We start from the raw sequence: 25,413 nt of genomic DNA on the forward strand, positions 1-25,413 counted from the left end.
TTATTTCCATCTGGCATAGTTTGCATTTTGTTGTTTGATTGTTTGTGGTTTTTGTATTGCTATATTTATGCTCTATTCTTGGTTGGTGCAGCTGTAACGAAACCCAATTTCCCTCGGGATCAATAAAGTATATCTATCTATCTATCTAGAAAACGAGACCCGCAGAAAGGGCGCCAGGGTCGTGTGAGCTTGGGATGTTCCGGAGTTCTGAGTTCCAGTCTGTAAGGAGTCTCTGTACGTCCTCCCCATGGAATGCATAGGTTTCCCCCTAGGTGCTCCAGTTTCCTCCCAAAGTCCAATTGCGTACTGGATAGGTTAACTGATTATTGTCCTGTGATTAGGTCCAGGTTAATTGGATTTGTCAGGGGTTGCCGTGGCTTAAAGGGCCAGAAGGCCTACTCCACGTTGCATCACCAAATATATAAACTATTTTGATATACTTTATTCCTAAGTAGGGCACCCACATTTGCTCTTTCTTCTTAGTGGCTGATATAGATAAAAACTTTGGGATGCTCTATATTATTAAAAGGATCTCTACAAACTATTCGCAAAACTTCAAGGTCAGCACAGTGGCCATTGGTTTCAAACTTCCTGGGACTAGCAGCTAAATTTGCCAACTGAACAGTGGGTCTTTCAGATCACCAGGATTGAAACATAATCAATCGATTTGAACTTTTACTGTGCTCACGAACTTTCTTCATCAAGTTATGGCATTGTGCACTGTTGTAGCTATATGTATAATTATGTGGTTTTGTCAGTTTTCTCAGTCTTGGTTTGTCCTGTGTTTTGTGATATCACACCGGAGGAAATAATGTATCATTTCTTAATGCATGCATTACTAAATGACAATAAAAGGGGACTACGTGTCTTCATAATCTAATCTCCCAAATACTGCAGCAAGCACCCAAAAGGAAGTTCAAAGTATCACTTCATTTCCTTAGAACTTTTCTTTAAATACTCGGCAAGTAATAAAGATGTGGGATAGTGGGAATAAAGAGTATTGATTGGATAGGATGTACAGTGTCACAGGGCCACATGTTGAGACCTCCAGAAATACCATCAGTCACAGTTGGTAACTCAAACTGCTCCACAGAATCAAAATAAAATTTGCTCAAATAACAACACATATTGTTGCTGCTGGTCTCTTCTTGGATGCATTTCAAAACTTCAAATTACCAACTAAAGGAGTACAGAGAATAACAAGAGTGCAACTGCTGTTTTTTGCGCCGTTAATCACAGACCATATGACATAGGAGAAGAATTAGGCCATTCAGCCCATCGAGTCTGCTCCATCATGGCTGATTCCAGATCCACTCAACCCCATACACCTGCCTTCTCACCATATCCTTTGATGCCCTGACCGATCAGGAAACGATCAACTTCCACCTTAAGTATACTCATGGACTTGGACTCCACTGCAGTCTGTGGCAGAGCATTCCACAGATTTACTACTCTCTGGCTAAAAAAAAAATCCTCCTTACCTCTGTTCTAAAAGGTTGCCCCTCAATTTTGAGGCTGTGCCGTGTAGTTCTGGATAACCCCACCATAGGAAATATCCTCTCCACACACACCCTATCTAGTCTTTTCAACATTTGGTAGGTTTCAATGAGATTCCCCCTGCACTCTTCTAAATTCCAGTGAGTACAGGCCAAAGCTGCCAAATGCTCCTCATATGTTAACCCCTTCTTTCCCAGAATCAAGCTTGTGAACCTTCTCTGGACTCTCTCCGATGACAACACATCTTTTCTGAGATATGAGGCCCAAAACTGTTGACAATACTCCAAGTGTGACCTGACCAGTGTTTTATAAACTACTACTACTACGTCGACTCAGGCCTAGGGGGCCAGCGTCGGACACAATGATGGACTCTCCACTTCTCCCTCTCCCTCATCAGTGTGTTCAGTTCATCAACATTAGCTGCGCCGCTGTCTTCTAGGAGCGTGTTGACCATAGTCTTGGGAGGGCGCACAGGGTTCATCCTCCCGTGCTTGGGCTCCCATATGATGACTAGGCTGGCAGGTAGCTCGGGGTGGCGCAGAGGAGGGTGTGTAGGCACCCAGCAGGACTAAAAACAAAACCTGTCAAAGGGCGGATGAACCCTTTGTGAGTCAACGGCCACCTACTGTCTGTGTGAGGAGTGGCGCGTCACACCATCTTTCGTTTCGAGCCTTTAAGGCAAAGGTTTTATAAAGCCTCAGCATTACCTCCTTGCTTTTATATTCTATTCCCCTTGAAATAAATATCAACATTGCATTTGCTTTCTTTACCACAGACTGTACCTGTAAATTAGCCTTCTGGGAGTCCTGCACGAGGACTCCCAAGTCCCCCTGCACCTCTGATGTTTGAACCCATTGCTTTCAATTCTAATTTCTGGTGGAGAATTGGAAAAGGGGTAAAAAAAACGGAAGAGGAGATGAACAGGGCACCATACTGGGGAAGAATGAAGGGTGAAAATCAAAATAAATGAACCTTCCAATTTAAAATAATGGGGACTGAGTTAGGGAATAATACAAGAAAACAAGATTCACTCAATATAAGTGCTCACACACAATTATGACCACGTTAGCATTTGTGCCAAAGCATGTGAAGTAATCATTTACATTTATCTTCACATCACAGGGTATGGCTACCTTGAAGACCTTGTAGTAGATACCCCTGTTGATCTCCAGTGGGAAGAGGTTCTGCTCATCGGAGGAGCGAGCCCAGTTCACATACCGCAACCAATTGCCCTTGTTTGGATCTGTGGCATCAACACACATCCACCCGAATTGGGGGAAGTAAACCTGAAAGGAGAGAGTTGATCTTGGTTAGTGGCAAGTACTGAGCCAGTCCTCATCACCAATGTTTAGTAACCATCGGCACGGTTTGTACTCTGTTGCGCATGTAGAGGGCAGGAAGTTTCTGAAAAGGAGAATGGCAAGCCTCGTTTTGAAAAGCAGACTGCCAACCTGGGTAACAACAAACAATCTTCTGGACGGGCTCAGTGGGCTCAGCCGTTCCTGTGGGGGAAGGGGGTGGGGGAGGCAAATTGTTGATGCTTCAGGTCAAACCCCTGAACTAGGAACTGTAACATCAAAAATTCCCTTCTCCCCGCAGCACTGAGTTCCTCCGGTAAGTGATTGCTCTATATTCCAGCATCTGCAGATTCTTGTACCTGTCAGTGTTGGTATGTGGAATTTGTGACATTCAGATACTTTTTATAAACACGAGAAAGTCTGTCGACGCTGGAAATCCAGAGCAACACACAGAAGATGCTGGAGGAACTCAGCAGGTCGGGCAGCATCTATGGAAATGAACGAACAGTTGACGTTTCGGCCGAGACCCTTCGTCGGGAATTTTTATTCTGCTTTACTGAACACAAAACAGAACAAAACCCAAATCAAAGTGCATCACCAGTCTCCCACCACCACCTCCCCTTCCCAGTATTTGACAGACTACAATGACATATCCAGCCCCACAAAAGCTCAAGACTAGAGAATTAAGGGAGACTTTCCCGTTGCTGTTAATAATTCCTTTGCTGATAACCAATGCTGGTTTTCGGCATTTTCTCCTGAGTATTTGGGAATAGGGCAGAAGGCAATGGGGGTGGAGGTAAGGGGTGGGAGTCATGGTTGCAGGCAGGGCTACAGAAGGAGAATGGAGCTATTTTGTGAGCAAAACTACCAAGCAAAACCCCACTAACTTAATTTGACCTTTACTACATGGTCAGTGGATTTGCACTTGGCCGTTAAGCCAAAACCAGGGAGAACACAGGCCTAAATGAATTGAAAATTATGTATGCATAGTGCAACTCCTGGATGCCAGTGTTAAATTGATGCACAATATCAGCTGCCTTGCGTACTCTCCTCCCTTGATACTTAATTCTATTCATATTAATTACAGTTTTGGGAGGGGAACTTTAAGGGAAGTCTACAGAATGATACAAAGAATAACAAAAACTGTATCACTGAAAGTCAATACCTAACAATATTCAGATCAGCGACGACTCACCTGCAGAGTGAATAAGAGGCTAGAAATGGTATGACAGACATACTGAATCATCTCCAAAATGGAAAAAAAAATGACAAAGTTAAAAATATTGTATCTAAATGAAACAACAAAGATCAGAAAACACTGGTGGTGGTTCTTCAAAGGCCATCAAATAGAAGGTGTGATATTGGGCATGGCGTAACTCGGGATAGTAGAGAAACGTATAACAAGCATGCATAAACCTCCGATAAACCAATCTACAATTAAAGCTGGACAAAGTTAAATTAATGGTGAAGGTACACGGACTGTACCTGAACGATTTTCTGTATCAATATGTTGAGGAACATCTAAGTATTCCGTGCTATGAGAAAGGGATAATCGACAACACTCTGATAGTGACCAAGGAGGCGTGCAGGAGTGAGATAGGTCAGCTGGTTGAGTGGAGTTGTAACAACAACCTTGCACTCAATGTCAGTAAAACCGAAGATCTGATTGTGGACTTCAGGAAGGGGAAGTTGAGGGAACACACACTTGTCCTTATCAAGGGTTTGCAGTTTTAAGTTTCTGGGTGTCACCAGCTTTGAAGATCTATCCTTGGTCCAATATATTGATGCAATTACAAGGAAGGCAAGACAGCAGCAATATTTCATCAGAAGCTTAAGGAGATTTGTTATGGCCCCAATGACTCCCCTAAATTTCTATAGATGTACCATAGAGAGCTTACCAACTGGTAGCATCACTGTTTGGTGTTGATGGGCCACTGCACAGTGTCAGAAAAAGCTGCAGAAAGTTGCAAACTCAGCCAGCTCCACCATGGGCAGTAACCTCCCCAGCACCGAGGACGTGGTTAGGGGTTTTTCTGGGGTTACGTGAATAAGGCAAATATTAATCCAAATGGACTAATTCTGCTCCCATGTCTTAGGGAACTGTATAGTGGCAAAATTGTTTGTGAGTACGTTTTAGAATAAGTCTGAAAACTTGGTAACGAGATTTTTAAATACAAGGGAATCCAAGAGGCATCATGAGCTTAGCGTGGAAGATTGCAGAGTACGTACTCTGTAGTTTTAGGAACTGCTTCATTTTTATCCATTCTTTATACTTTGCTTAGTATGGAAATTAGCGTGGAGATAATTGAGGGAGAGATTATGTCCAGGTATATCTATTGGGATGAAGTCAGACGACGTCAGGTTGAGAATTCTGATGACCCAAGCCAGCCCTTGACACTGCTTCCCATCATTCAGAAGCCCCTCACCCCCTGGGGAGAAGCAGAACATTTTGTCTGAGTTGCCCTCACTTAAGGTTGCTTACGGCAATCAGAATTCAGATGCAAGCTTGAAGAAAGCATCGAAATCTATCAAATGCACTCCAAAAGATAAACACATGTTGGCAAAAGATTCAAAGCACATCTATTATCAAAGTATATATGCAGTATACAACCCTGAGATTTGTCTTCCCACAGACAGCCACACAGCAAAAATACACCATGGAACCCATTCAAAGAAAAAAAATCATACACCCAATGTGCGAAAAAGAGAACTAATCACACAAATGGAAAAACAAATCCAAACAGCAAGCGCAGAAAATAAAGCCTTAAGCCACAGAGTTATTGAAGTTTGATTTAACACTGGTCCTTTGTTGACTGCAGGCCACAGAGCGAATCTGCCCAATCAAATTTGCACAAAATAGCACTTTTAAAAAAGGAGTAATCAGAAACCAGAAACGCATATGATGTACTATCAATTACTCCAAAAGACTGGAAGTAGAGTAAATACTGAAAGGCTTTTATTAACAGTAAAATGGGTCCTCGTCCATGCTGTGTCTGTCCTGGAGTGAGGAAGGAGCAGTGGCACAATCGCCTTTATTCAGGGGTCTGTGGGAGGAGCCACAGGAGCAGTCAGCAGAGGGGCGTGTCCAAACAGGTAACCCAGTTACAACCTATATACATGGTTTACCACAGCATACAACATGAATTGCAAGTCTAATCTGTACCCTGTTAATTAAACCTTGCCCAAGACCCAAGACTGCAGTAGCATTGAGCAAGAGTGAGAGAGGGACCGGCCAAACACAGGCACCTTCCTCTGGTGGCAGCGAGTGAGAGGGAGGGAGAGACTGGTCAAATACAGGCAGACGGCGCCAGGCACCCGCTCGCCTTCTGCTCTTGTCCCCGTTGATTTCGATCTCGCTCTATGCTTTAACTGGTGAGATTGGCGAGAAATGGAGTCGATCATGGGCTCCAGGTTTCTTGGCCTCCAGGGCACACGCTCTGTTCAAAACCTCACCAAACTCCTTCGGGGAACAGATCCCCAGATTCCTCAACTGGCCCAACAACACAATCAAAATGTAAATCACGGGTTTCAATCGCACACAGCTTAATAGTAGAATCATACTTGAAAGAAATAAAAGGAGTAAAAGAACTATTTTCACGAGCTGTTTGAAGGACGTTGCCTTTGGTTGCGTTGCTAACCGGCGCCATCTTCTTGCCCTAAATATTGGGCATACGAGGAGTATTCAGGGTTGGACAAGCCATGGAGGGATGATCCAGTCTTCCTGAACATGCTGAAGAAAGGTCTAAGCTCAGCCCACCAGAAAGTTATAGATTTGGGGATAGCAGTGAGATCGAATGACCCCAAGAAGGTATCATGGGCTGGAAAGATGGACCAGAATTGGCATCATGTTCAATATCACTGGCATATGTTATGAAATTTGCTGTTATTGGGCAGCAATACAATGCAATACATACTTCTAAAAACTGTAAGTTATAAGTATATATAATATACATATATATTTAGAAAGTTTAATTTGTCGTGCAAAAAGAGAAAAAATGTAGTGATGTAGTGTTCATGGGTTCAATGCCCATTCAGAAATCCGATGGCAGAGGGGAAGAAGTTGTTGTTAAATCATTGAATGTGTGCCTTCAGGCTCCTGTAACTCTTCTCTGATGGTAGCAATGAGAAGAGAGCATGTCCTGGGTGATGGGGTCCTTAATGATGAATGCTGCCTTTTTGAGGCATCGCTCTGTAATCATATCCTGGATGCTGGGGAGGCTAGTGCCCATGATGGATGAAGCTGACTTAAGTTTACAACTTTCTGTAGCTTATATCAATCCTGTGCAGTTCCCCTCCTCCCCATAACAGATGGTGTTGTAGCCAGTCAGAATGCTCTCCATGGTACGTCTGTAGAAATTTGGCAGTGTCTTTGGTGTCATATCAAATCTTTTCAAACTCTGAATGAAATATAGCCACTGTTGTGCCTTCTTTGTAACTGCATTGATAAGTAGAGCCCAGGATAGATCCTAAGCGACACAGGAACTTGAAATTGTTCACCCTATCCACTTCAGATCTCTCGATGAGGACTGGTATGTGTTCTTATCCTCCCTGTAGTCCACAATCAGTTCTTTAGTCTTACTGACAGTGAGTGCAAGGTTGTCGTTGCAATGCCACTCAACCAGCTGATCTATTTCGCTCCTGTATGACTTCTTGTCACCATCTGAAATTCCATCATCAATAGTTGTGTTGTCAGCAGATTTATAGGTGGCTTTTGGGGTATGACTAGTCACACAGTCATGGGTGTGGAGAGAATACAGCAGTGGACTGAGCAAACATCATTGAAGTGTGTCGGTGCTGATTGCAAGCGAGGTGAAGATGTTATTCCTGATCTGCACAGATTGTGGTCTTCCAGGGTGCCAAACCAATGTGCAGAAGACAACAAACTGTGCAAATATAAAAGAAAAAAAAATAGTAATAACATAGTAAATAAATAAGCAATAAATATCCAGAGCATGAGACGAAGAGTCCTTGAAAGTGAGTCCGTAGGATGTGGGAACATTTCAGTGATGGGGTGAGTGAAATTATCCCCTCTGGTTCAAGAGCCTGATATTTGAGGAGTAGTAACTGTTCCTGAACCTATTGGTGTTGGTTTTGAGTCTCCTGTACCTTCTTCCTGATGGCAGCAATGAGAAGAGAGCATGTCCTGGGTGGTGGAGGTCCCGGATGATGGATGCTGCTTTCCTGTGACAGCACTCTATGTAGGTGTGCTCAGTAGTGGAGAGGGTTTACTCATGATGGACTAGACTGTATCCTCTGCCTTTTGTAGGATTTTCCATTCAAGGACTTTGGTGCTTCCATACCAGGCCAGGATGCAACAAGTCAGTATACTCTCCACCACTCATCTATCGACATTTGTCAAAGTTTTAGATGTCATGCTGAATCTTCACAAACTTCTGAGGAAGTAGTTGCCATGCTTTTGTTGTAATGACACTTATGTGCTGGGCCCAAGACAGATCTTGTGAAATGCTAACCCTCTCCACCCCTGATGAGCACTGTCTCATGGACATCTGATTTCCTCCTCCTGAAGGAAATAATCAGCTCCTTGGTCTTGCTGACATTGAGTGAAAGGTTGTTGTGGCACCACTCGGCCAGATTTCCAATTTTCCTCCTATATGCTGATTTGACATCACCTTTGATTTGGCCAATGATAGTGGTGTCATCAGGAAACTTAATTATGACATTGGAGCTGTGCTTAGCCTCATAGTGGTAAGTATAAACAAGTAGAGCAGGGGGCTAAGTGCATAACCTTGTGGTGCACCTGTGCCGATGAATATTGTGGAGATGTTGTTGCCAATCTGAACTGACTGGGATCTGCAAATGAGGAAATCAAGGATCCAATTGCACAAGGTGGTATTGAGGCCAAGGTCTTGAAGCTTGTCGATTAGTTCTGAGGGGACGATAGCATTGAATGCCGAGCTGTGCTCGATAAAGAACATCCTGATGTCTGCATCGTTGCTGTCCAGATATTCCAGGGTTGAGTGAAGAGCCAAAGAAATGGTATCTGCTATGGACCTGTTGTAAGAGTATGCAAACTGGAGCCGATCCACACCACTTCTCAGGCATGAGTTGGTATGGTTCATCACCAACCTCTGAAAGCACTTCGTCACAGAGGAGGCAAGTGCTATAATATTTATAATTATAAATATTATTTGAAACAAAAAGTGTTGAAGAAGTCAGCAAGTCTTAAAGCTAATAAATTCCAGGGACTCAATTATACTGAAAGCTTTGGTGATAATCTTCCATAATCTATAAATTCTGGAATGTTCCTGTAGCTTAGAAGGTGGTAGACATGATCCCATTATGTAAGAAAGGAGAGAGAGGGGAAACACAGAACCACTGTCCTGTTTGTTTATGTCAGTAGGTGGAAGATGCTGGGGCCTGTAGTGAAAGATGTACTAATGGACACCTTGAAAAGAGTAATAGGATTGATCAAAGCAGCATGGGCTAATACAAGAAAAATTATATCTGACTAATCTTTGAATTATAACTAGCAGATAGACAAGGGATAGGTTGACCAATAAGAACAAAGAATATACTGACCAGCACTGAGAAATAATGAAGAATAATCAGCATCCTTTGGTGTTACTGCTTCGTATCTTTTATCCAGTGTTAGGGTAAAAAAAAATGGTCAGCCTAATTATGCCATGTGGAAAGGGAAGGGGGACATTATGGTCAACAGATGACGCGAAACGTCATTGGGAAGCAGCAAGGAGAGGGAGAGAACAAGAATCGGATGAGGCCAGGGCCGCACAACTCCAGGATCAAAGAGTCAGGACAAAAAATGGTGAGATAAGAAGAGACAGAGGAGGAGAGGCATGCACTTCTCCAGGATCAGAGACAAACAACAAACAGCAGAAGAGCTGAAAAGACGGGGGATGAAAGGGCTGCACATCTCCAGAATGACAAAAACAGGCACAGGAGGAGGAGAGAGGAAGAGACAAAGGAGCTGAGAAATGCACGTCTCCAGGATCAGAGACAAAGAACAAACAGCAGAAGAGATGACGAGACAGCAGAAGAGATGAAGAGACAGGAGATTAAAGGACTGCATGTCTCCAGAATGACAACGAAGAGGCACAAAGGTGGCAGATAAACCAGAAATGATGCCATCAGAAGTGTCCTTCATTAAATGAGGAGGAGCTATACTTGCTTTGCTACACGCCGTTTTTCTTTAATAAACTGAGGTTTTCTACTTCAGTTTCCAAAGCAAAGCGATACCAATAGCATTCAGGAAAATTTAATGTTCATTCTGGTCACATCAGGTTGCACTACCCTTCTCTCAAAGGGTGCCCCAATGGGTCTCTCCGTTGTCTAGTTATTATTAAAGAAGGGTAATAAACAGATTGCTCTCAGCTTAGCAGGCTGTGACTATAGGGTTATCAAAGGATCCCTAGTTGTACACAAGCTACATGGACACACAGTGCAGCACTTACAAAAAGCACTGGCTTATTCATGGACAAATGGAATATCACCTCAGGAATAGAAAAGTAACGTATTCAAAATCAGATTCTATTTCATACTTATTGATGATGAATGCCAAGACTGTGGCCATTTCATAAACTTCCTCAATTGAAATGAAATATATTGTCCAAATCAAAGATTAAGTATCCTTTATATTCAACATGACAGCTGCTTTTGTATTATCCACATTGTCTATATAATTTGACTTGTGCTGAATATATTTCATTTTAATTGAGGAAGTTTTAGAGAATGATGAACATAATCCTCCTTAGAGATTTTTTTTGGTTACCTCTGGCACCTGATTTACGGAGATCATTTGAGCAGGAATCCAGTCCCGCTGGTTAACGTTGCAAAGAAACACATCGCTCAGACGGACTTTTCCCAAAGGATAACTTTACAGAAAATCTAGTGGGGTGGGTGGGGAGAGAGGAAGAAGAAAAATTTCACACACAGAGGTCCCAGAATCTTAAGTTTTCTCAGGCTGACGGGGTAAATAATCATCACATGTTGATTGGTATTTTACCTCAGTGGTCAGCTATGAGTAAAGAATCAACCATAGAGGCATGGCTGAGCAATCCAATATGTTTAAAGGCAACTCATTTCCTTCACTGAAGAGGGAATCATTTTTTAAAAAATAAGGATCCAGTAGTTTTGTAGATACCACTATTAAAGCTAGTTCTTTTCTGTAGCATCCGGGTTTATTTGTACATCCCTCAACTCATGTCAATAGACCAGGCCCATGGATACAAGAGAAGCAATTTAACTACTCTGGCCTTTCTTCAAGTGCCATTTATCTTCAACTCTGTGAAAGCGTTCTCGTCTCCTACTAACTTTCTGTATCTCAATAATTTCACAATTCTTGCAGGTGGCAAGATTTGCTATTAAAGGTTTAACAAAAAAAGAGAGAAATAAGGATTTAAGCAACACACACAAAAAAATGCTGGTGAACACAGCAGGCCAGGCAGCATCTATAGGAAGAGGTACAGTCGACGTTTCAGGCCTAGACCCTTCGTCAGGACTAACCTTGCACTTATTTTTAAATATATTTATGGGATATGGACATCACCAACAACGTCTAAACTGAAAAGTCAATCATATTGGTGGGTCTGGAATCACATGAAGGACAGAGTGATCAAAGATGGCAGATAACCATCCTCGAAAGCAAATGAAGCAGGCTTTAGTAACAGCTTCCTTCTATCACTACTGAGACAAACTTTTTTTTAAGATTATAGTTTTACTGAATGACCTGAATTTAAGTCCCCCAGACACTATTCAGCTTTATATCTCTGTATCATTCATTCAGGCTTTTGGCTGCCAACAGACACTACGCTACAATGCCCAGAAGAGTCAGAACAAAGCACTGCTTCATACATCTGTGTGACTGAATTTTCACTGTAATCCCTTAACAAAGGGTGAGGACACTTTACCTCATCTGGAACATGGCAAACTGTCACTCACTTCTCAAACCACACTCTTCATTATTAAGCAACCTTGATTCTTTAATGAGTAAGCACAGCCTTGGGTGGTACAAATTAGGATAGCTCCTTGTATGCGCCAGTGCAGAGTTCAAATCAACTAATCACAACACCAGTAGAGACCGAATCACTTGTCCTCATGTCCCTAATTAAGACATTGGACTGGAAGAAAAGCAGTTGAAATTTTACTATTATTTACCAGTATTGCCTACTGGAAATTTGCAGACACCAGCCAGACTTGTTTAAAATATTGTGAACATCCAATTACTTTGTCAACACTCAAGTCCAGACTCAGATGATGTGGTCAAGGTGCCAGTAAGGCTGATGACCTCCAATGAATTGCACAATTCACAATCTAATTAGGAAAAGGAGAATGAGATGAAAATAGCATTTAATTACAACTGTTACATAATTTTAATTGTACTTCAACTTAAAGTAATTCAAGCCAAACAAAGCTTCAGTTAGCAACTACACTAATGGAACTATCCTTTCTGTTCCTTCCTCTACATCTCAAAAATGGAAATTGATTCAATGAGACATTGTAAATCCCAAATAAAGACTGTAATTGACTGAAATTGCGATGACCTTGGTTGTGGCAAAGAAGTGACACAGAAAAAACAATGGATTGGCTCAACCTATCAGGAAGCTTGTTGCAGAGATGCAGCATTACAGCAAGGAAGGACAAAGAGAAGCGATAGGCCAGTGATGCAGCTTTGCTTGACACAAGGATGCAGCAAGGTTGGATTTGTTGAAAATCAGTCAGCAAAGATCATGGCTCATTGAAATTAGACCGTTTCAAGTTGGTGAACATTGGTAGTTAGAGGAATCTGGGAGTTCTGATATATAAAATGCAGAAAGTTAATAAGCATTCGGCAAAAAGTAGAAATTGTACGTTGCTTGTTATTGCAAAGCTGTTGAAGAACCAGAGTCAAGAGTCACATCAACTTTACGCGGCTTTTTGACGCAAACCGACCTGGGACACTGTGCATAACTTTAGCAACACTCTGCCTTGGGGATGGTACAGCATAGATTCAAATGATTGATTCCTGGAATAAAGAGAAATGCTCTGAAGGGAGACAGAGAGATGCATCAGCCCATGCTGGTGCTTAGTAGAGTGAATGAAAGTGATCTCCTTCAGAAATTTCTCTGATCTTATGCTCTCAGTATTAACACAAGAGATTCTGAAGATGCTGCAACAAGGGTCTCGACCTGAAACGTTGACTCTGTTCTTCTTTCCACAGATGCTGCCTGACTTGCTGAGTTCCTCCAGCATTTTGTGTGTGTTTCTCAGTATTAGTTACCTCTTATTTGCACAATTTGACTCCTTTTGTACAAGGGTCACTTTGCTTATGTACAGTTTTTCATAAATTCTATTGAATTTTGTTACTTTCCTGTAAATGCCTACAAGAAAATGAATCTCAAAGTAGCATTTGGCAGCCTGGATATACCTTGATAATAAATTTACTTTAACTTTGACATGCAAGATTCAGAGAGACGTTGGCAGCGTGAATGTTGACAGGCTGGCTGGGGAATTCAGATTCAGGGATAAAGTCACAGAATTAGAGATTAGATATTTGTGGCTAAAATGACAAAAAGCGTTGTGAATGCAGTTTTTTTTTTGTATGTGTCCAAAGCAGAGAATCACAAACTTTATGATTCAGTTTAAAGATCAGTTGCTTAGCCTTCAACTGTCTAAATAGTAGAGGGGGCAGGATAACAAACACTTGCTCCTGTTATGTCGTATATTTGAAATTTTCAAACATGTTTGACATTAGAGAGCTGACAAAAGACACTACCAGCCAGGGTTTGGGGGCAGGGTGGAAATACTCCTCTCTCTAAAACTGTAAGGTTAAGCAGGGGAACCTCTTCTGCCCAGTTGTGTATAAGTTAGAGCATAGTGTGAGAAATCAGAACAGGGATAAAATTTTATGATTTATTGGCTCCTCTCATTCTCCTAAACTCCTAAACATTTGACTTCCTTTCTTATTACTGCATAGCCCTCTCATCCAAGTCATCAGCCTGGTGGAACTTAGCTGCAACTATTCTGAATGCAGGTCTATCCTTTCATGAGCAATGCTGAATGTGAAAAAATAATTAATAAAGTTCCAATCTTTATAATATTTCATACATGACCTAGCATTCAAACATACTTGCCTGTACTTATAATCTTGAATCTGTTATTTTTAAGCAAATTTTACGATACAATATCAATTTGATGGTCATTGGGCAACAGATACTTATCTATTGAGAGATATGGCACATTAATAGGTCCTTCTTGTCCAACGAGTGCAATTACACCCATGTGGTCAATTTGCCTACTAACCTGTACGTCTCTGGAATGTGGAAAGAAACCGGAGCGCCCGGAGGAAACCCACACGGTCACGGGGAGAACGTACAAACCCCTTTCAGACAGCGGTGGGAATTGAACCCGGGTCGCTGGTACTGTAATGGCATTACTCTAACCGTTACACTAGCGTGCCATCTCAAAGTATTTGTTCAATACTCTTCCTCAATAGATCTTCAAAAAAGAAAGAAACAGCAAGTATACCTACATGTGGGAACAATTCTAATTTAAAGGTCTTCCGTGAGCCAAAAGAACTCTCAAGCATAGGCAAATATGAGCCACCTCACCACATAAGGAGTACCTTTCCTGAAGTGTCTCAGGAATATGCATTGGATTAACAGATCGAAGATAACATCCTTATTTTATTATTTCTCACAATCGCTAACTTGGCTTAGAGGGTGAACGAACAAAGCTTGGTTTGTGATTTCAAAGGAAATACAATATCTGGCAAGCTACGTACTTTGCATGTTTTACCACAAACAATATTAAATTTCATGTGTTTTTCAAGAGGAACCTTAAATGGAAACAGAGTTCAATTTGCAAATTCTCCGATAAAATCCCTGAACAAGTTCTATTTACTTAATGACAGGAGACTGTAAAAGGACGGCTCAACCTATCCACAAGAATGCATTGTGTATTGTACTTTGCAATGTTGGTCAGTTGGTGCTTCGTCCAGTTCACAGCCTCTGGGTAAATGGAGACATGCCAAAGGATCTGTGTTACACTATAAATGTACTATCTTCTATGAAAGAGATAAATTCTTGTGGTGGACAGGAGGGAGTTACTGCAATCAGAAAGTCATTGCCAGGGTCCTCAGTTAAATCCTCTCCTGCGCCAAAGAATTGGTCCCCAAATTGTGCACATTCTTTCCATCTACAGCAGGGGATCCCAACTTAGGGGCCATGGACCCCTTTGGGAACCCTTGTTCTAGAGGCACAGTGGGCTTGATTTTCAACCTTGTGGACCTTCCAAGTGAGATGCAGGGAACAGTATCATTCACTAAATATGGCTTTTTTTTTACCTCACATGTCTTGTGAGGGAAGGTTGAGTTTGCTAGGGTTTTTCCTTTTGGAGTGAAGGCAAATGAGAGGTAATTTGATAGAGGGTGTACCTGATTATAAGAGGCGTATATAGAGTGGACAGCCAGTGCCCTTTCCCCAGGGCAGCAATGCCTAACACCAGAGGACATCTTTTTAAGGTGAGTGGAGAACAATTTAGGGGAGATGCTGGAGGTAAGTTTTTCTTTACACAGAGGGTGTTGGGTGCCTGCAATGCATTGCCTGACACAGTGGTAGAGACAGATATATTACGGACATTTAAAATACTTTTCTTTCCAAACTTATTCTATTCCTTTTTAATATATGTCGAGAGGAGCGGAGTCGACAACACTAATGGTTCCTTTTTCTTTGATGTTATATAACAGCCCATGTCTTTTTTTTCCTCTTAGTTTAGCTGATTAACACTGTTTAGGTTAGTTTTTCTTTTGGGGTATATATTTTTTTCCTTTTTCATGATTTTTTTTCTTTTTTTTTATTACATTTGCATCCTGTGTGATTGGAAGGTTTAATACCCATGTGTTAAATGAGTTTATATTTAACTATGTTAATCATAACAATGTAATCCCAACAACTTTGTATCAATATTATGGTATGTTTAGTATTATGAAACTAATAAAAAGCTTGGAAAAAAAAGAAAAAATGGAGGCTACCAGGCTATGAAGGAGGGAATTGTTAGATTGATTGTGGAATAATTAAAAGGTCAGCGCAGCGTTGTCTGTACTATGCTGTGCCATTCTATGTTCTACAGTTTGCCTTTGGCCCCATTGTCCAGAAGAACTCTGGAAAATTCTTTTCAAGTTTTGCTGTCTGCTGGAATGAGTCTTCACCTTATATCTGCTTCACTATGGTATACAAGGTAGAACCTTTAGCAATGACTCCACGGCATACTCAATCTCAGTGAGCACTGGTATCAACCAAGGCTGGATCACTGTCTCAATCTGCCACAACCCTGCACCTTCACCTTCACCAGGTTTCTCATCGTAGTGGAGCTAATCCACGTGACAAATGAGACACTGTTCAACCTCCCTCACTGACAATCCAGAGGGCCTTTTCTACACATTTGAAGGCCAGCTCACCGTCGACTCATTCTGCAAAACAAAGGTCTTACACCAACCAGTCACCCTGCAGTACAACACTCCCAAAGGATTCAGGAGAGATCCTAAAAAAATATGGACCATCTCCAACATTTTGAAAACCACTTTGCCACAACAGCAGGTATTGGTGATGATGAATTACAATGGTCCATATCTTTGGCTTTTGGCTGTGTGAAGAAAAGGGATGTTGGAAATGTTAAGCCTAGCACAAAGCTTATGGCCTATTCGGCAGTAGTGATTCTCCTAAAGTTCTGGAGAGATACCGTTAATTCTGACTCCCATAAAATGCCCACTGACAGGATAACTGAATTAACATAAGGTGAGCACTGAGGCTCTATTTACATTCCCTCAGCTCCAAACCACATCATTTGTTTGCCTGACTACAGGCTCTCCAATTAGACACTACATTCCCAGATACATCATGAGAAGAAGTCATCAGGAAGAGAGTGGACAATATTCAGAACTGCACTCAAATCTCCTTAGGAAAAAAACTACTACTTAGAGACTTTACACCCTGTCAACCCCAGTTACAGCACAGATCCAATTCTAATTGTTGGTACGTCTGTCCTACGCAACACTAGACTTGCAAAAAGTCATTTATAATGTGGTTGGCAAAAGTCAGTGGAAACACTTCTGTGCCAAGCCAGCAAAGTTTTATACAACAGTAAGTAGTTGAGTAAGTTTATCTTATTCCTAAATCGTTTCAGCACAAGAGGCCATTCAGTCCATCAAGTTTAGTCATGCAGCTCAGAAACTACCCCATCAGCCCACTGAATCTGAGCTATCAAACAGACATTCACACTAATCCACTGTCAATCCGATTTAATTCTCCCCATTTCCCCATCACCTCCCCCTAGATTCTACCATTTACTTTACACACTAGGTGCAATGTGCAATTAACTTTCCAATCATTGGGGTGTGGGAAAAAAATAGAATAATTAGTACAGGAGATCAGAACAGAACCCGGGGACTGTAAATCAGAGTCAGATTTATTATTACTTATGTTTGACATGCAACTTTTTATTCTGGCATCTTCTCCCTTCCTTCTCAGTCCTGAAGAAGAGTCTGGGGCAGGAAAATTGACTATCTATTCACTTGCATAGACGTTGCCTGACCTGCTGAGTTCTTTCAGCAGTTTGTGTGGGTTGCTTCGGATTTCTAGCATCTGCAGACTTTCTACTGTTTATGACATGAAACTTGTTGTTTTGTGACAGCAGTACAGTGCAAAGACATGAAAATCCATAAATTGCAAAATAAATAAATAGTCCAAAAGAAAAGAAAAAAAAAACAAGACAGTGTTCATGGACCATTCAGAAATCTGGTGGCATCGAGAAGCGAAGCTGTTCTAAAGCAGTGTGTGTGGGGTTTCAGGCTCCTGTACCTCCTTCCCAAAGGCAGTAATGAGGCGAGGGCATGTCCCAGACACTGAGGGCCCCTAGTGATGGATGTCACTTTCTTAAGGCACCACCTCACGAGATGTCCCTGCCAATGGAGAGGATTGTGCCTGCTATGGAACCACAAGCACCTGCAGCCTCTTGCGACCCAGAGCACTGGAGCATTCATTCCACGCTGTTATGCAACTGGCCAGACCGCTCTCCGCCATACAGCCACAGAAACTGGCGAGGTTCTGTGGTGACGGGCGATGTGAGGCAACAGCAGGATGTGTCGCAGGATTCAGCTCCAACTGTGTCATCTAGCTTGTGGATGACACAACAGTGGTTGGCCTCATCAACAACGATGCTGAGGTGGAGTAGAGAGAGGAAGTGGAAAGATTACTTTAGTCAGGAGGTGGTAAATCTGTGGAATTTGTTGCCACGAGCAGCTGTGGAGGCCAAATTATTGGGTGTATTTAAGGCAGAGATAGATAGGTTCTTGATTAGCCAGGTCATCAAAGGGTATGGGGTGAAAGCAGGGGAGTGGGGATGACTGGAAGAATTGGATCAGCCCCATGATCGAATGGCAGAGCAGACTCGCTGGGCCGGATGGCCTACTTCTGCTCTTATATCTTATGGTCTTATGGCTGCTGGATTGGTGTGAGAAGGCTGAATGTGGAGAGGACCATTGTAGACTTCAGGAAGATGCAGATGAACCATCTTCCTCTGCGAATACATAGCTCATCCGTCGAGAGCATTAAGTGTACCAAGCTCCTCGGAGTTCACATCATGGATGACCTCACCTGGTCCCTTAAAATTAACTCCCTCTACAAGAAGGCACAGCAGCATCTCCACTTCCGAAAGAGATTGAAACAAGCAAAGCTCCCCCTCCCCCCATTTAAGCTGCATTTTACAGGAGCACCATTGAATGCGTCCCGGCAAGTTACATCTCCATCTGGTATGGCAGCTGCTGAGCGTCAGATCAGAAGCCCCTACAACAGACTTTAAGAACAGCTGAGAGGATCATAAGGATCTTTCTACCATCCATCGGGGACACTCATCAGGAGTGCTGTGTACGCAGGGCTCTTAGTGTTATTATGGATCCCGCCCATCCATCCAGCATCTTCTTTGGCTTTCTAGCATCAGGCGGGATACTCCGATGCACAAGAAGAATGGTCGGGATGGGAAACAGTTTCTTCCCTCGGGCCACTAGGCCTCTGTACTCCCTGTCGCATAGCATTCAAAGTGTTAACCTGTTCTGGCTAACCAGAACTGGTTAACTTGTTCTGTTCCTTACAATATTTAATTTATGCATTTTAGTTTTTTTTATTTATGCGTAATTCATCTGTAGGTTTTATCCTTATTTTCACAAGTTATTGTGTGTTATTATGTGTGCTTTACACCCTGGTTCGGAGAAACATCTCATTTGGCGGTATACCTGTATATAGTTACATGTCAATGGACTTGACTTGAGTAGTTGCACTATGCTACCCCAAATTCTCAGTATAGCAATTCAGTCAGAACAATACCCAAACAAGAGAAAATCTGTAGATGCTGGGAATCAAAGCAACACAAAATGCTGGAGGAATTCAGCAGGCCAGGCAGCATCTATGGAAAAGAGTAAAACAGGTGACGTTTCAGGCCGAGACCCTTCATCAAGACAATACTCCTGCTCCACACATGCAGACCCATTAAAAAAAAATCAAATCAGAGCACAAAATACTTATTCATCAGCACATTCAAGTCCCACAGCAGAGACAAATTTCCAGGCCAATACCCTAGTGAATGACTGAGGGGATGCCACACTATGCAAGAGGTCCTGTTGCTCAGACGTTAACCAATGGCAGTATTTATTCTTGTAGTGGAAGTTAAAAGATCCTGTAGTACAACTTGAAAGATCAGGACAGTCCAGTCTAACGTTTTTTAATTCTTCAGCACGAAGGAGAAATTATATGGTCATTAATGCACTGCTATTTCACCATGGTGTGCAAGTTGACTGTCAACAACACCTTATATTTAAAACATCATCTTCTTAAGCGGGTGTCCAATCCAAAAGTACGGGCTTTGAGGTGGCTGATGAGGCTAATGTGTGACCCACAGGGTCTGCCTCAAGATTTTGATGGGGCAGAGGGTGGGAAATATAGGAGCTATCCTTTGGAGACATAAGCAGGAACTCGTATGGAGCAGCGAGCTTGAGGGCGATGTGTAAAGGGGGTTGGTGTCAATTACAGCACAGGCTGCGATATTTAGTTGTCCAAGTTTATGAATAAGAAAAGATAGTCAAAGAAGCATTGGAATGAATCCTGGAAAAGAGTCATCTATGAAGGAGTTAGAGGATGATTAGGGACAGGAGCATGTGGAGATACATAATCCATTGGTGGATAAAGTACCAGTGCTCATATTGTAGTCACACAGCATTATTTAGTTTCAGCCTGTTGCCATAGAGAAGGTGTTATTGTAGATCATCCTTGATGTCATAATCCAGTCCCTCCCTGGCTAATAATCCAGGAAAGTGTAAGATATGACTTCCAGAAGGCCATTCCGCATGTCATGTGGCAACTCTGGACTAAACTTGAATCATAAATAGATTCTCAACAACTGTAGCAAGGCTCAAATACCAACACCACTTACAAAGCAAAACCAAGCAACATAAATGATAACGAGGTTTCGGTTCCACATAAGCTCAACACCTTTTATGATCGCTTTGGCCAAAAGAACATGGAGGCACTTTCATGAACCCCCCACCACCACCCCCAGTCACAGATGACCCTGTGATCTCAGTCTCTGAAGCCAACTTGGAAGTATCCTTCGTGACAGCGAACCCATAAAAGGCATGTGGCCCAGATGGTGCAGCCGGCCGAGTACTGAAGACCTGTACTCATCATTCGGCTGGAGTGCTTACAGACATTTTCAAGCTCTCACTTTGGCAGTCTGAGGTACCCGTCTGCTTCAAGCAGGCTTCAATCGTATCAGTGCCCAAGAAAATCAGGGCAACCTGTCTCAATGACCATCGTCTAATAGCACTAACTTGCACTGTGAAGAAGTGCTTTGGGAAGCTGGCCTTGAAGCATTATCAACTCTTGCCTGAGGAGTAATCTGGATCTGCTTCAATTTACCTAATCTTACAATACATTCACAGCAGATACCATTTCATTGGCTCTTCACTCAGCTCTGGAACACCTAGGCAATGAAGGTGCTTATGTCAGCATTGACCACAACTCAGCATTCAAAACCCCCATCATTCCCTCAAAAACTTTCACTAAGCTCCAAGTCCTGGGCCTCGATGCCTCCTGTACCAATGGATCCTCAATTTCCTCAGCTGCAGATCCCAGTGAGTACAGACTGGCAACAGCATCTCCTCCACAGTCTCCATCAGCACAGGTGCACCACAAGGCTGAGTGCTTAGCCCTCTGCTTTCTTCACTTTATTTCTATAATTGTGTGACTAAGTACAGTTCTATTACCATATTTAAGTTTGCTGATGACACCACTATTGCTGGGCATATCAAAGGTGGTGATGAATAGGCATATAGGAGGGAGATTTAAAATCTGGTTGAACAATGCCACAACAATCTCTCACTCAATGTCAGCAAAATCAATGAGATTATTACTTGCTCCATGAGCCAGTCCTCACTGGGAGATCAGAGTGGAAAGGGTCAGTAGCTTTAAATTCCTTGGTGTTAACATATCAGAGTATCTGTCCCGGGGCCAGCATGCAAATACCATCCTAAAGAGGGCATGACAGCTCCTCTGCTTTCTTAAAATCTGCATTGTTTCAGCATGTCACCAAAAACTTTGACAAAACTTTCATCCATGCACAGTGTAGAGTATCCTAACTGGCTGCATCATGATCTAGTATTGCACCAATACTCAGGAACAGAGAAGACTACAGACAGTGATGAGTACAGCCCAGCCCATCACAGGCAAACAATGAATACATTGACATGCAATGCTCCACAAGAATGCAGAACCCACTATCAAAGACCTCCCCCCTCCCCCCCCCAACTATCTAGGCCATGCCCTCTTCTCGCTACTACAAATAGTCAGAAAGTACAGAAGCCTCAGGTCCCTCCCACCAGGTTCAGGAACATTTAGTACCCAACAACCATCTGGCTCTTGAAACCGATCTGGGTAACTTCACTGAGCACAACTCCAGACCGATTCTACGACTTACAAACTCACCACTTTTACAATTCATTCTCAGTAACTTTTTTTTATTTGCACAGTTTGTCTCCTTTTGTACATCGATTGTTGTTTCTCAGTCCTAGAGTTATGTATGGTTTTCCACAGCTTTTATTGTATTTTATTTTTCCTGTAAATGCGTGCATAGAAATGAATTTCCAAGTCAGTCAGCCAGTCAGTGGGTGCCGTCCTGAATCCGGGGCTGGCGGCTATGCACCTCCATCTTCTTCGACCTTGCGCTCTTTTTCTGGCCTCAGCATTACTCAACCCAGTCTATCGCCTCACATTATCGTACCAAGTGGTTCGCTGCCTTCCTCCTTCCCTCTTTCCTTCTATCATCCCTTCCAATAACAATTTCTGCAGCCCACCACCTCTTAACAAGTGCCCGGCATATTCCAGCTTCATTTTCTGCACATTCTTCAGTAACTCCTTTTCTCTCCTCGCTCTCTTCAACACTTCCATATTACTGACCTTCATCACCCATCTAATTTTCTGCATTCTCCTTAAACACCACATTTCAAATGCCTCCAGTCGTCATTGCGCTTCCTTGCATAAGGACCACGACTCGACTCCATACAACAGACTGCTCCAGACGTAGCATTTCCAAATTCTACGACACAGCCCAAAGTCCAACCTCTTGCCACACAGCACGTCACTCAGGCTCCAGAACATTGATCTTGCAATCTCAATTCTTCGTCTAATTTATGTATCACATTTCCCATCCTCTGTGACCACCTGCCCCAAGTACACAAACTTCTTGACTTGCTCTATGCCTATGCCGTTAATTTTGATACTGATTTTGGGGACTTCTTTCTTCCGTGATACTACCATCATCTTCATCTTTGCAGCATTTATTCTCATTCCAAATCGTTCTCCCTCAGCATTTACCTTATCTATTTTTCTGAGTAACTCATCCTCAGTCTCGGCTAACATCACTGAATCATCTGCATACCTCAAGTTGTTCACCGTCACTCCACCAATTTGGACACCAGCTTCATCGTTCAACACCCTGAAGATTACCTCTGAGTAAAGGTTAAATAATAAAGGGGAGATAATGCAGCCCTGGCGAACCCCTTTTTGGATCTCAACTTCCGGGGAATTCCCACCACTAGTTCTTATTACTGCCTTCTGATGCCAGTACAGACTCGCAATCAGTCGAAGATCTTTCCCATCCAGCCCCAGTGAGTTCAGGCAATTGACCAGCTGTTCATGACTGACTCAGTCAAAAGCTTTTTCGTAATCCAGGAAGCACATGTAAATGTCTTTTTTTTTCTAGACCTCGTTCCACAATCATTCGCAAATTGAAAATCCCTTCGCGGGTACCCTTACCCGCTCTGGCACTCATTAATTTCATTAAGAACTGTCCTTTTTATTCTGCTTAGAAGTCGTATAAAATAATATATATATACTTTGATAATAAATTTAATTTGAACTTTGTACAAGCTGGCAGGTGATAAGTGAAACCAGGTGAGGGAGTCGGTGGGTGAGTAGGGGAAGGAGGGTTGATGTAAGAAGCTGGGAGGTGATAGGTGGAAAAAGTAAAGGGCTGAAGAAGGAGGATTCTGATAGGACAGGGCAGTGGACCATGGAAGAAACAGAAGGATGATGAGCACTACAGAGAGTGATGGGCAGGTGAGAATGGGGAAGGAAAAGGAGAGAGGGGAAAGAGTGAGAAATGACCAGAAGTTAGAGAAATCAATGAAAAGGAACAATCTGAAAATTACCAAACTGCATGTCCAGGGTGACAGATTCCATAGTCAAAACTCAACAGCGCAGTAAGGGAGATTCTCTGGTAAACTTCTGCACCAGAGTGTACCAGACCATGGAGCAGCTATGTTGCTGAGGGTGGAAATTGGAGTTGATCAACTAAAAGTGCAGTTTCTGAAAAACAAAATATTCAGAACTCAGAAGGCTAAAACATTTCCAAAAACTTGAGGGGGAAAAAGAACCAGCAGTGGAAGTTGGCGAGGCGAGAGATGGGGAGTGGGGAGTTCAGGAGTGAGAGCTCCTATTCAGAGGGGTAATGGGAGATTTGAAAGAGCTGGCCAAAACCTTTAATAATTCCAGCAAACAGAGCAGCCAGTAAAAACAAAGTTACAGTCACAGTGCCTTCCAAATGCAAGTACAAGAATTATTTTCTAAATTTTTAGTGTTTGGGCCAAAAAATAATTTAAAAGGAAAGAAGTCAACAGAACTATTGAAGAAATGAAGTTAAACCTTTTGAAATGATATACATAGTTAAAGATCAGCCTCTACTGTACAAGATCCCCCAAACTCCAAGGAAGTACGAGCGAAGCAACATGTGAATAGTTTTAACTATATGATACAATGGAGACAATCCAAAGGCCCACGGGGATCTGAGGGATTGTGCACATTTGCAACAAATCCAGTAAGAATCCAGAATGAAAAGTGAAACCACATGCTGCCACTAACGTTGAATGATTGATAACTGAGCACTACTTGCAAGGAATTTAGGTAGTGTGGATGCTGACAGCCGAATACTCTTTCACCAAGAGAATGCAGTTGCCTGGATTGTAGTGAAATGAAATATGCTCCCAAGAAACTGACAGCTGCATTTACAGATACTTGAGTTACAATTTCAATGACTTTCCATAACAACTATTTACATGGCTCACACCAATATAGGAGAGCACCACAAGGGTAGAGCAGCATTAACGTTTGACTTTGAGCAACTTTACAGGTGATGAGGAATTAAGGAGGCAAGGAGTACCTTGACCATTATTCCAAAAGGCTTTGATTACCAGATTAGAGATTAGAGATACAGGGCCCTGGCAAAACAGCATTTTGTTTCCTCACCCAAGATAGTTATACGTGTGATCGGAGGGTAGCGAATGGTTCTCTAGTTGGATTTATGGAATGTTAAATGAGATCAAATTAAGTAGAATGGGCCATGAGTCAAGGAATTGATAAGAGGTGGTGGGATGGGGGGGGGTGCTATCATGAATTAAATTGTCAAGCCTTTAGATTAGATTCGATTAGATTTAACTTTATTGTCATTGTGCCGAGTACAGATACAAAGCCAATGAAATGCAGTTAGCATCTAACCAGAAATGCAAAGAATAGTGTTATTTATAAAATAACTGCGAATATAAAGTAAGTGCTACAGCACACAAATATAAAAGTACCGAGACAGTCCAATATGGGTGCAATACTGCTTAGCGCTGTGATGTGAGGTTCAGCAGGGTCACAGCCTCAGGGAAGAAGCTCTTCCTGTGCCTGCTGGTGCGGGAGCGGAGGCTCCTGTAGCGCCTACCGGATGGGAGGGGAGTAAAAAGTCCATGGTTAGGGTGAGATGCAACCTTGATAATGCTTTTCGCTCTGGCCGGGCAGCGTTTATGGTAGATGTTCTCAATGGTGGGCAATTGGGTGCCGATAATGCGCTGGGCAGTTTTCACCACACGCTGGAGTGCTTTGCGGTCCGATACAATTGCCATACCACACTGAGATGCAGTTGGTGAGTATGCTCTCAATGGTACAGTGGTAAAAGTCCGTCAGTATCCTGGGACAGGGATCACAAGATCAGAAGACAAAGGAGCAGAAGTAGGCCATTCGGCCCATCGAGTCTGCTCCATAGCTCCCCCATGAGCTAAACTATTCACCCATCTAGTTCCAAT

At 42.5% G+C, this 25,413-nt stretch overlaps 1 protein-coding gene across 4 annotated transcripts in view; it reads right to left on the bottom strand.

The window, feature by feature from the left end:
• The window catches only part of prdm2b (PR domain containing 2, with ZNF domain b), a 210,699-nt gene that overhangs the window by 82,495 nt on the left and 102,791 nt on the right, over positions 1 to 25,413 (bottom strand). For 3 of the 4 annotated variants that reach the window (XM_063033247.1, XM_063033248.1, XM_063033249.1), the window contains one exon: positions 2,631 to 2,783. The exons of the other annotated variant lie outside the window; for it this stretch is intronic. In XM_063033247.1, the coding sequence (XP_062889317.1) occupies positions 2,631 to 2,783 (153 nt within the window). The remainder of the gene's footprint in view (positions 1 to 2,630; positions 2,784 to 25,413) is intronic. 4 annotated transcript variants of the gene reach the window in all.

Source organism: Mobula hypostoma, chromosome 25 (genome assembly GCF_963921235.1).
Source record: "Mobula hypostoma chromosome 25, sMobHyp1.1, whole genome shotgun sequence".
Taxonomy (NCBI): Eukaryota; Metazoa; Chordata; class Chondrichthyes; order Myliobatiformes; family Myliobatidae; genus Mobula; species Mobula hypostoma.